Here is an 11,349-nt window from a genome sequence, read left to right as displayed (position 1 = left end):
GCGGCGCAGAGAGGCGCCCTCCGCCCGCCCCGCTGCCCCCTGCCGGCGGGCGGACCGCCCACCCGCCTCCGCGCCGGAAGAGGCGTGTGCGGGGGCGGGGCTCGAGGGAGGCACAGGGAGGGCACGTCCCGTGTCACGGGCTGGGAGGGGACCAGCAGCGGCCCCGCCCCCTTCCCCAGTGCTGATTGGTTCCGCGCCCCCCGCTCATTTGCGTGTCGCCTGGAGCCGCGCGGGGCAGGACGGGAAAGGTCGGCGTTTGAAGTGCGGGGCGGCAACCGTAATGCGAGAGTCATGGCGGCCCCGGGGATGGCGGCGGCGGAGCAGGAGCAGGAGCAGGAGGAGCGGTATCGGGGGTAAGTGCCGGGCCGGGAAAGGTGGGGGGAAATCGGTCTGTCGGTCTGCGTACGGGCCCGGGGGCGGCGGGGGGCCCGGCGGGGGGCCCAGGCGGGGGGCCCGGCGGGGGCCCGAGGACGGGTGGGGGCGGCGGGGGGCCCGGCGGGGGCCCGGGCGGCTCAGGCCGTGCCGTGCCGCTCAGGCCGTGCCCGCGGTGGCTCTTGCAGGCTGGTGAGCGGAGCGAAGGCGGCGGCGGGCGGCGGGGACCTGGAGGAGGCTCTGCGGCTGTTCCGGCTGGCGGCCGCTATCCGGCCCAGCGAGAAGCTGCGCGGCCGCATAGAGCGGGTGGAGGAGGCGCTGGCTGCGGCGGCCGCGCAGGAGGAGGAGGAGGAGGAAGGCTTCGTCAACGTGTGCGGCAGCGGCCTGCTGATCTATGGGGAGATGCACGAGAAGCTCTTCCAGCACCAGCGGGAAGGCGTTGCCTTCCTGTACCGCCTGCACCGGGAGGGCCGGCCGGGCGGCATCCTGGCGGATGACATGGGCCTGGGCAAGACCATCCAGGTCATCGCCTTCCTCTCGGGCATGTTTGACTCCGAGCTGATCCAGCACGTGCTGCTGATCATGCCCACCACGCTGGTCAGCAGCTGGCTGGCCGAGTTCACACGCTGGACCCCTGGCCTGCGCGTCAAGGAGTTCCACGGCTCCAGCAAGGTGGAGCGCACCAGGAACCTGGAGAGGGTCCAGAGGAGGAACGGCATCATCATCACCAGCTACCAGATGCTCATTAACAACTGGAAGCAGCTCTCCAGCAGCCACGAGCAGGAGTTCATCTGGGACTACATCATCCTCGACGAAGCGCACAAAATCAAGTGCCCGTCTAACAAAACAACCAAGTGTGTGTACATGATTCCTGCAAAGCATCGCATCCTCCTCACTGGCACCCCTGTGCAGAACAACCTGCAGGAAATGTGGTCCTTATTTGACTTTGCATGCCAAGGCTCTCTCCTGGGAACAGCCAAAACCTTTCGAATGGAATACGAGAACCCTATTACTAGGGCCAGGGAGAAGGATGCAACTCTAGGTGAGAAAGCACTGGGGCTAAAGATATCTGAGAATCTAATGACCATTATAAAGCCCTATTTCCTTAGGAGAACCAAAGAAGATATCAAAAAGGATCGTGCTGACAAACCAGACGCTCCTCTTCCTGAGGACCAAGGGGATAACGGTGCTCCCATCATGCCATCTCTCACTAGGAAAAATGACTTTGTTGTGTGGGTGTACCTGGCACCAGTGCAGGAAGAAATCTACAGGAACTTTCTCTCCCTGGATCACGTGAAAGAAGTGCTGATGACCACCCGATCGCCTTTGGCTGAGCTGACGGTCTTGAAGAAGCTGTGTGACCACCCCAGGCTTCTGTCTGCAAATGCATGTGTCCAGCTGGGCTTGGAAGAACAGGAGCACTCAGAGCAGGATCAGGGGAGCGAAACGGGCGTGCTGTCCAGCGCTAATAAAATAGACCATCTCTCTGATCAGACTGTGATTCAGGAGTCGGGGAAAATGCAGTTCCTTGTGGGACTCCTGGAAAGGCTGCGAGAGGAGGGACACCGGACGCTGGTGTTCTCGCAGTCGAGGAAGATGCTGGATATCATAGAGCTCGTCCTGTCCCGCAGGCAGTTCAGGCTGATGCGTATCGACGGCACGGTGACCCACCTGACGGAGCGGGAGAGGCGCATCAACGCCTTCCAGAGCGACAAGGACTACTCTGTCTTCCTCCTCACCACCCAAGTGGGTGGCGTTGGCATCACCCTAACGGCAGCCAGCCGGGTGGTGATCTTTGATCCCAGCTGGAATCCAGCTACAGATGCTCAGGCTGTAGACAGAGCTTACAGAATCGGGCAGAAGGAGAACGTGGTAATTTACAGGCTAATCACCTGTGGGACAGTAGAAGAGAAAATATACAGGAGACAAGTGTTTAAGGACTCGTTGATAAGACAGACTACTGGTGACAAAAAGAACCCCTTCAGGTATTTCTCCAAACAGGAACTGAGGGAGCTTTTCACACTAGAAGATACTCGAACGTCTGCAACCCAGATCCAGCTGCAGTCTCTGCACGCCACCCAGAGAAAGACTGACCTGCAGCTGGATGAACACATTGCTTATCTGCACTCTCTGGAGATGTTTGGCATTTCTGATCATGACTTGATACATACCAGAGAAACAGCTCAGGAGGAGCAGGTTGAGAGTGAAGAAGCCCATCAGTACATCCAACGGAGGGTGCAGAAAGCCCATGAGCTGGTTCAATTAGAGTCGCAGCTTAGAGACCCAAGGGTGGAGGGGATCAGAAACACTCATGAAGGGGTCTGGCAAAGGCCACCAGAACGGGTCTCCCAGCCAAAGAAGTTGTCTCCGGGGTTGAACAACATAAATGACCTTGTTTCACCTCCAGTAGCTGATAAATCTGGAAATGACGGAGTTATTGATCTTACAGAGGACAAGGATGTCCAGGTTCTCAATGTCAGCTCCAAAATGACAAATCTGACTATTGATGACTTGGATGAAGAGAAACTGACACAAGATGTGTCCAGTATGGATACAGAGCTGCTTGATACCAACAAGACAGAACAGCAGCCCAATCTTCAAGGATCTGAGCAAAGTTTTGAACCGAACACTGTACCATCATCACCTGGGCTTCATCTGCTTGATAAAGAGAGTCTGAGTCTTGAACAGAAGCAGTGTTCCCATGTAAGCTCAGATAGCTCACCTGAGGCAGGGAATGGCCTGTCTGAGCATCATCAGCATTCCTCTAATGAATCTGGTATGGCTGATGATCCCAAAAGGGTAAGAGAAGCAGAAATGTCAGATCAGGTACTTGCTCCATGTGCTGCCTTGGGGACAGACAGGGATGATGTTCCTGAGCTAGCTTCGCCTGCTGCAGGGCCAAGTTTATCAACTCTTACACCAGAAATCCATGCTGGGCTCCAGAAGACTCACGTGGTGGAAGCCAGCTTGGAAGAGGATGCGTCTGTGTCTTCTTTCCAGGATCAAGTTGACTTCAATCTGGTCTTGGAAGACTCTGAAGATGGATTGCAAGGTGCCTCAGGTAAGGAAAGATCTCTGGAGCACACAGAAAAGGAGGGGTGCCAACTAAAAGAAAGTTTTTCTAATTCTCCAACCAAAAAGTCTCCAACAAAAGCTTGGCTAGATGAGAACTGTGAAAACCCCTGTCACATGGCTGAAGAGGAGCCAAATAACTCCCTGCAAGGGAGTGAAACATCAGAGGAAAGCTGTGACACCCTTATTTTTCATAGAAAGAAAGGCTTAAGAAGAATTGTTTCAGACAGTGAGGATGAAGACCATTCCATCATCATCCTGGAGGAAAACCAGTCTGAAAAACAGCCCTCTACTTTGAGCAGCTCTCCCCATCAATTTCTGGGAGGAACAAGTACATCCACTCCTATCTGTGACAAAATTGTAGCAAAAACCTTTTCTCCCCAACTAACCAACAGTGGTAGCAGGTCTACTGCTTCCAGGCGATCCCTCATCAACAAGGTGGTAGATGAGGTTGAGGATATTGAAGAAATCATGGGAACCACCTATGAAGATGATGATGATGAGGAGGAGGAGGAGGAGCAAGATGACGTTGTGGAAGAAGAAGCTGAAGAGTGTAGTGGGGAATCTGCTGAGACTGAAGAAGAACCTGCTGGAGAAACACTTGACACAGCTGAAGAATCCTTCCATCTAGACAGCATGGGCTCTGAGGAGTCTGAAGCAGAGGAGACAGAGTCCTCCCAGGAGGAGTCCACTGGTGATGCTGAGCTGCAGTCAGGTGAGCAGAAAGACTACTTCACCCAGGAAGGTGTCTCTGAAAAAGAGGTCAGTCAGAGCTCCTCTCCTGCTGCAGGGGATTACACCACCTTGGTAGCCAGTGGGAAGAAACTGAAGGATGATGGGAAACTCCAGGAGGCATTGAACTGTTTCCTGCAAGCTCTGGACATCAAAAATGGGGATCCTGAAGTTATGCTCCTGACTCTGAACTTGTACAGGGAGCTAGCCCAGAAATGAAACACGTGTCCTCCTGTTGGCTCTGCTCTTGCTCTTCCTTCCCCTCACTAGGTCAGGCTGGTGTTTATCACACTGGCTTTTGAAGGTGCTGGTGGCTGCACTATGTGCTTCTCTTGTGATGACAAAGGAGTTCAGCATCTCGTTCCCCACAGGGAAACAGCACAAGGTGTTGGGTGCTGGGGCTTCACTGTGACCTCAGGTCACAAAAATGAAACCAGTTCTGTGTTCCACAGTGATTATTTAATAAAGTTTCTTTGTATTTCTCTCTGTCTCTGAGCTTGCAGCCCCAGCATTGTGTTTCTGCCCCTTGGCTTTGGTCCTTGCCTCTCTCCTGGGGGTGGTCCCAGGGTAGCTGCATGCAGCCTAAGCTCCAGCTGCTGCACTTCCTCCCTCCTTGACTCGAAATAAGCCCATTTGCCAGCCCAAAGGTCACCCACCCTTTGGGTGAGCTGGGTGCTGGTGTACAGGAGAGAACAGAACTACCCCAACCTGCTTTTTGGGTGGCCTGAGAATGTATTTGCTGGGGAGGAGGAGAAAAAACCCCCACTGGTTGCTGCTGTAACTCCTCTGAGCACTGAATGCCAGCACATCGGCTCAGGCAGGTCTTGTGGGGCAGGTGGTGCTGCAGCAGCCCATATGCTCAGATCCCTGTTGGTGTGTGGCTGCTGTAGGAGGGTGGTGGAGGTGGAGGTAGCAGGAAGACCAGAACACAAGTGGATCTTGACTGCTGCAAGGTGATGAACACCTCACACCTTTCAGTGTTGCTGGAGGAGGTGAGGACTCCAAGTGAGCCCTAGTGTGACCTCATTTGGCCCCCACCCATGTCTTTATTACCCTCTGAGAAGCGCAGCTGAACCCTGCTCCTGCACAAGGGTGGCAGGAGGGGGCAACTCTGGTTTTAAAGTTTTGAGCTGCTTTTCCTCTGGTTAAGGAAATCCTCTAACCCCCTTCCCCATACAGCTCAGCTGGGGTAGAGTGAATGCCTGAGTAAGTGTGATGAAGTGGGTTTGCAGCTTACTGAGAGAAACCTGGCCCAGGTATGCTCAGCATGAGGACCAGCTGCTGTACAGGCTCTCCTGTGACTGTATGGCAGTGGATTCCTGGTGCCAGACACATGTTTAGTGCCTTAGCACCTGTCCCTTCTGCATCACAGCACGAGGGCAAGGGATGCTTTCACATCTTGCTTGGGTTTTAGAGAAGAAACTGGTCTTGTACTGGAAGACAACAAACACAGTGACCCTGTTGGGAGAGATGTCCAAGGTGCTTTTACTAACAGGTAGAACAAAGCTCTGGTAGCCTGGAAACAAGGAGCTTATTATCAGAGCATCACTTAAGCAAGGCCACAGCCTTCTAGCCCAGGAGACACAGTTTCTTCCCCCAGCATGGAGTGGATCAGGGATAGCTTTATGGATGGGTCAGCTGGCATTCAGGACTCCCCCTTCTTCACCACCGCTCCAGCCCTGGCCTGGCCACTGCTGCTGCTGGGTGACTGTAAGGACAAGGTGCCTGCCTGGGGCTGTGACCAGGAGCTCTGGCTGGAGCGTTACCCACCCTCCCAGTCCAAGTCAGAGCTCTGGAGCAGAAACTGCAGCACAGGAGCTGTCTGCATCCTCACTGGCAAGGATGGGGATAGCCATCAAGGCCCTGGGGAACCCCTCTTCTCTTTACAGGTCACCTGTCTTTACAGCTAAGAGCCTGAGCACCTTGTCCATGTGAAGAGATCATTGTCTCTGCACTGGGAAAAGGAAGAGGCTGGCTTGTCAGACAAAGCAGGTTTCAACAACCATGAAAAGCTCTTATTTTACCTCTTCCAGGTACCTCTCTAGGCAGGGCACTGTTCCCTGCCTGTCCCACTGTGACAGCAGGCTGCCCCCAAGTGTACTGCCAGTTATCCCAGACTCACTGCAAGACTGAGGTACAGGGGAAGCCCTTGGGATTTAAGCAGTCAACAAGAAAAACAGTCACTTGTATTTTATTTTCTGCCTTCCACCATGATAATGTGGTACCCAAACTTTGTTTTGACTGGGGGGTCTGTGTACACTGGCTTGTCCATGCTGCTCACGGGCAGAGCGAACGCTGCTTCCTGGAAAGGTCCCACCATGGAGCCTCTGGTCATCCAGCCCAAGTCTCCCTGGAAGAAGGGACCATCAGGGTTAAGCTTTGAGACTCACTGCAACAGCAGCTTTGTCAGTGGGGGGTGGGGGGCAAAGTGGCTGTGGGATAAGAAACCCATCCTGGCAGTGTCTGCACTGGCAGAGAGAGGGAGGACAGCATCAGGGAGGGTTCCTTGCACGGGGCTGCCTTGCAGCTAGCACTCCCTTGCTAATTCTGCAGCAGGCTTGGGCTCTGCCCTGCTGCCAGGACATGTGGCTGAGCTCCTTCCCTGGCAGTCAAGGTTGCCTGCTCTGCTGTGGAGCTTTCTGAAGGCACCAGGAGTTCCCTGTGGCAGCCTCCTTCAGGCACACAGCAGAACTGTTTCCCCCAAGAGCCGCGGTGCCCTGCCCGCCCCGCCCCCAGGCAGTGCGGCGGGCCCAGCGTACCCCTTGCCTGGCCTTGTCCTCGCTGTACTGCGAGGCGACTTCGCTGAAGCGCTGCCCGGACTTCAGCTTCTCCATGGCCTCCATGGCTTTGCCGTGCTTCTCGCACAGGATGTGCCGCACCTGTGAGGACGGAGCAAGCGTCCGTGTGGGGAGGCAGGAGCGGGGAGATGCCCCCGCGGCCCTGCCCGGCCCCCGCCGCCCCTCTCCCCCCCCCCGGGCTCACCTTCACGGCGCTGCCGCCTCCCTTCGGGCCCTGCGCTTTGCCCTCGCTGCTGCTGCCGCCGTCACCGCCTGTGAACGCAGCGGCCTGAGACCGGCCCGGCCCTCACCGCCCCCCGCCCGGCCGGATGACCTGGTCCTCCTGCGGCCCGGCCCGGCCCCGTCCCAGACCCCCGGTACCACCGGCTCCGCCCCGCCCCGTCCCAGGCCCCCGGTACCACCGGCTCCGCCCCGCCCCGTCCCAGGCCCCCGGTACCACCGGCCCCGCCCCAGATCCTCGGTACCACCGGCCCGGCCCCAGACCCCCGGTACCACCGGCCCGGCCCCAGATCCCCAGTACCACCGGCCCCTCCCGGCCCGGCCCCAGATCCCCGGTACCACCGGCCCTTCCCGGCCCGGCCCCAGACCCCCGGTACCACCGTCCCAGCCCCAGATCCCCGGTACTACCGGCCCAGGCCCCCGGTTCCCCCGGTCCCGCTCACCCTTGCCCGCCTTGCCGGCCCCTTTCCCTTTAGGCGCCATCTTGCTCGCATCAGCTGGCGCCGAGGCCCCCGGGCTGCCCACTGCACGCCTGGCTGGCGCTGTCCCGCACCCGCCAGGTCCCCTTCCGCCCGGCGCCCGACCCGCCCCCTCAGCCCCGCCCTGCGGCCGCAGGACCCAGCGGCCTGGCTGCCGATGGCGGCCCCGGGCTGGCCTGAGAGCTGCGCCCCGCCTTCAGCCGGGACCGGCCCCGCCGCGTCCCTGCGCCCTCCCCCAGCGCCGCCGGGCCTTGCGCCCGCCGGTCTCCCCGTAAGTAACCCGGGAGGCGTCGGGGCTCCCCCCCTACCCCCTTCCCGGGGGCTGCAGACCCCCCGGGGCAGCCGCAAGAACCAGGAGGCGGAGGCGGCCGTCAGCAGGGAGCGCTTTACCGGGCGGGCCGCGTTACACAGGGCAGCGTCCAGCGGCCCCCGCGGGGCCAGGCCGCGCTGCCGCCGGCCGGGCTCTCCCCGCGGACCTCTCCCGAGCCAATAATCCGCTCCCGTGGGCGGGGGGGGGGAAGCGGCCAGCGGCGAGCCCGGAGCTGGGAAGAGCCGGTTCCCCCGGCCAGGGCAGTGAGCAGCTGCAGCCCGTGACGCCCGGCTTGGTGCCGGGATTCGCCCCGGATCCGCTGGGGTTTTAGGGGAGTGTAGGCCCCCCCGCCCCCCCAATCCCTCCCGCGCCCCTCTGCGCAGGCCCCCGGCCCCCCGCCACCACCGTTTTCCTGAGCAGTCATGTGCAAAATGTACCCGTCCCCAGAGCTTCCCTCTCCCGGGCCCAAGGCCCCATCCCCGCCGGGCCGGCCCCCTGCTGCCAGGCATGGAGCAGCGGGAGGGCTGGGCGCCCTGGGATGGAGATGAAGCAGGGAAATTTGTTAAGAAATTTGTGGGTTTTGTGGGGTTTTCCTGAGTTTCTCAGCCTGGATCTTAATGACAGGCTTAAATCTGCAGCCCCGGCAGAGGGAAGGGAGCAGTGTGCAAGTAATGGGGTGTGGGAGGGGACACCAGCTGCGAGGAGAGCGCAGCCGCTCTTACCATCGAATCCAGCTGGGGGCCCAGGGCCTGCGCAGAGCTCCCAGGGGGGCAGGGACCCTTCCCCCCAGACCAACCCTGGCCCCTTGGAGCGGCAGCTGTGGTGCAGCCACGGTGCCTGCCTTTCCCCAACGCTGCCTGGCCACAGCTGCATTGCTCTGCCCTGGCACACAGGGGGGCTGGGGCACACCACAGCTGGCTGGACGGGATCAAGCAATAAAGCAGGAATGTCCCCAAACACTGTGTGTCAGCTGCAGTCCTCTCTCTTGCTGTGGGGGTGTGGCCACCATCGTGTGTGGCGCTGGGGCTGGAGCTGGCATGTCCCCCAGTGCTCTGCTCCAGCCCTGGTGCTGTCCCTGTCCCACAGCCCATCACCGTGGCCTCCGTTGCTGACCACCCTTGCCAGAGCCAAACGGGGAGCAGCAGCCCAGGGTGAGGGGGATGAATCCCACTCCGTGCCCTCCATTGTGCCCTGGGCAAAGGGCAACTTGAGCTGGGGATGCACCTTTGGCAGTGCTGGGCAAGGCGGCTGTGGTGGCATGGCATCTCCCCACACCACAGCCACATGTGCCACCTCTGGCAGCACCCACGGGGCAGCCCCATGGGCATTTGCTGCACACCCCAGCAGTGTGTCCCGGCCCCAGGACACTCAGGAGAACACAGTCTGGCTTGGGCACCTGCCTGTGCCAGGCGGCACCGCCAGCAGCACCCTCCGTTCAGCGGCGCCCGCTCTGCCAATGGTGCCTCCAGCCAGCTCGGCCTGGCGCCCCGGGGCAGGGTGACCCAGGGAGGTGGCCCAGGTAGTGCCTGGTGGCAGCCTGGAGCCTGTGACATGGCAGATGTCTGCAGGTGGCATCGCTGGGTACTTCAGTGGGCACAAGCTGAGGAAGTGCTTCCCCTGGCAGTGCCGCTGGGCTGCCGGCACCCCACCGCACCCCACGGCACAGCCTGGCGCAGGGCCCGCTGGCGGGGAGGTGGCGGCGCGACCGGCGGCACAAGGCTCCCCGGGGCTGGCAGCAGAGGTGACCCTGGGGTCTGCTTTTGGACTGAGAGCAGAGGGAGCTCTGAAGTGCAGCATCTGGGGGGCTTTCAGGGGGGCTGGCTTTGGGGTTGAAGTCGTCGTGCTGGCTGTGGAGGCCGGGGTGCCTGGTCCCCGTGCGGCAGGGAGGATGCTCAGGGCAATGAGGGGGGAACCACTGTGGCTCTTCCAAAGCAACCTCAATCCAGCCGGCCCGCTCACGTCTTCCCAAAGTTCATCTCCATGTATCCAGCCAAACTCAAAGCCTGGATCTTTGCCTGGGAAACTCAAGGTACAATGTCAAACGACAAGAGAATAAAACATCATCACGACTGTGTGTTAGAAAAGCCATTTAAAGTACCACATGCCGAAGTGACCAAACAGTTTCAAGCGAGCTTCGTTGCAGGTGCTGAGCAACGCTGGGGGCTGCAGTCCTGCTCTGCTTCCCGAGCAGGCACCTCTGGTCCCAGGAGCCGGCCCAGCAAGGGACGGTCCCAGCTGCAGTGCCACCTCTTCCCTCTGGGAGAGGGCCCAGCTCTGCTGGAGAAGTACAAGCTTGGGCTCCCAACGCTGCCTCTCCGCTGGTGGCTCTCCAAGGAAGAAACAGAAGCAGAAGAAAAGCCCTGGTGGGACACAGGGACTCACCCGGGCAGGTAGGACACCCCTTCTTCAGCATCACTCCCTCGCAGCCATCTCTGGCCCACCGTGGCCAGAAGGGCCCACACAAGCTCAGGGCTGGCTCTTGGGGCTGTTTGCACCGTCCAGCTCAGGGGCAAACTCCGTCATGACCCTCCGAGCCAGGGGGTTTGTGGTCTTGAGCAGTTCAGCAGCAGAGGGCCGGGTACCGGGGCTGGTTTTGCTGCTCTTCTTCTGGAGCAGAGCTTTAAAGTCTTCATTCCTGCTGGAAGACTTCCCGGTGCTGCCCGCTGCTGCCGGGGACTCACTGGTTGGGGAGCCTGAAGTCTTTACAGGTGAGTGGGAGTTGGGTCGGTTGCCAAAGGTGTCCCCAGGCTCTTTCCGCCCCAGGACCTTCCTCTTTGACCTAGGCACGAGAGAGACATGTGATGGGAGCAGCCCCAGGGGAAGCCCTGGGTGGGGTGAGGTCCTACATCGAGGAGCACGGCGCCTGCCCAGCTCTGGCTGTGCCTGTCTGCTGGGGCAAGACAACAGCCTAACCCACAGACAAACGTCCTCCTGGCACCTTGGGCCAACCTGCCCCAACACTGATGGGAAGCAGACTGCCCACCCCCCACTGGTGACCCCAGCCTGGCAGCAGGCTCAGGGTGCTGAGCTCCGACCGAAGCATGTGAGGTTGGCCCCAAGAGTGAGCTTATTGGCCCTGGTGTGGAAAATTTAAGGTACAGTGTCGGGGGGAACATGCTACACCCAGCTCTGTGCCTGGGGCAGGCTGGAAGGGTGGGGGGGGCTGTGCCCACCTAGCACCATGTGCCAGCCCTACCTGTGGATCACGGTGAAGAGATCCTCCGTGGTGCGGGACGTCACGAACACATCGTCATCCTCCTCCGCAATGGAGTCGGCCGTCTTGTCGCTGGCAAAGCTCTTCTCCTCCATGCCAGCCTCCACTGAGCTGCCTGTGGGTGGGGAGGAGAAGGCAGCCATGAAGCGCCCT

At 59.8% G+C, this 11,349-nt stretch overlaps 3 protein-coding genes across 3 annotated transcripts in view; 1 reads left to right on the top strand and 2 right to left on the bottom strand.

Moving 5' to 3' along the window:
• Window positions 1-291: 291 nt before the first annotated feature.
• Window positions 292-4,395, top strand: ERCC6L (ERCC excision repair 6 like, spindle assembly checkpoint helicase; the record flags this gene model as incomplete). The annotated part of the gene is made up of 2 exons (XM_084269088.1): window positions 292-353; window positions 561-4,395. 2 exons carry the CDS (start codon window positions 292-294, stop codon window positions 4,393-4,395), a joined length of 3,897 nt encoding a protein of 1,298 aa, XP_084125214.1.
• Window positions 4,396-6,357: 1,962 nt separating this feature from the next.
• PIN4 (peptidylprolyl cis/trans isomerase, NIMA-interacting 4) lies at window positions 6,358-7,710 on the bottom strand. The gene is made up of 4 exons (XM_084269285.1): window positions 7,637-7,710; window positions 7,159-7,226; window positions 6,936-7,055; window positions 6,358-6,526 (listed from the first exon to the last, which is right to left on the bottom strand). The coding sequence occupies exons 1-4, from the start codon at window positions 7,674-7,676 to the stop codon at window positions 6,368-6,370; spliced, it is 387 nt and encodes a 128-aa protein (XP_084125411.1). The 5' UTR covers window positions 7,677-7,710; the 3' UTR covers window positions 6,358-6,367.
• A 2,393-nt stretch (window positions 7,711-10,103) lies between these two features.
• The window catches only part of NHSL2 (NHS like 2), a gene marked incomplete at its 5' end in the record, with an annotated part of 28,786 nt that continues 27,540 nt past the window's right edge, over window positions 10,104-11,349 (bottom strand). Inside the window, 2 exons of the mRNA XM_084269041.1 lie at window positions 10,104-10,761; window positions 11,179-11,311. Of these exons, the coding sequence (XP_084125167.1) occupies window positions 10,449-10,761; window positions 11,179-11,311 (446 nt within the window). The 3' untranslated portion in view covers window positions 10,104-10,448. The remainder of the gene's footprint in view (window positions 10,762-11,178; window positions 11,312-11,349) is intronic.

Source organism: Gallinula chloropus, assembly GCF_964237585.1.
Source record: "Gallinula chloropus genome assembly, chromosome: 11".
Taxonomy (NCBI): domain Eukaryota; kingdom Metazoa; phylum Chordata; class Aves; order Gruiformes; family Rallidae; genus Gallinula; species Gallinula chloropus.
This window is presented reverse-complemented; position numbering and strand designations above follow the sequence as displayed.

Bases quoted from the DNA above. Each gene is read 5' to 3' on its own strand.
- PIN4 (XM_084269285.1), bottom strand. From the start codon at position 7,676: ATGGCGCCTAAAGGGAAAGGGGCCGGCAAGGCGGGCAAGG. The intron at 7,227-7,636 runs GTGAGCGGGACC...CTGCGTTCACAG, and splicing joins GGCCGGCAAGGCGGGCAAGG to GCGGTGACGGCGGCAGCAGC. The intron at 7,056-7,158 runs GTGAGCCCGGGG...CCGTCCTCACAG, and splicing joins GAGGCGGCAGCGCCGTGAAG to GTGCGGCACATCCTGTGCGA.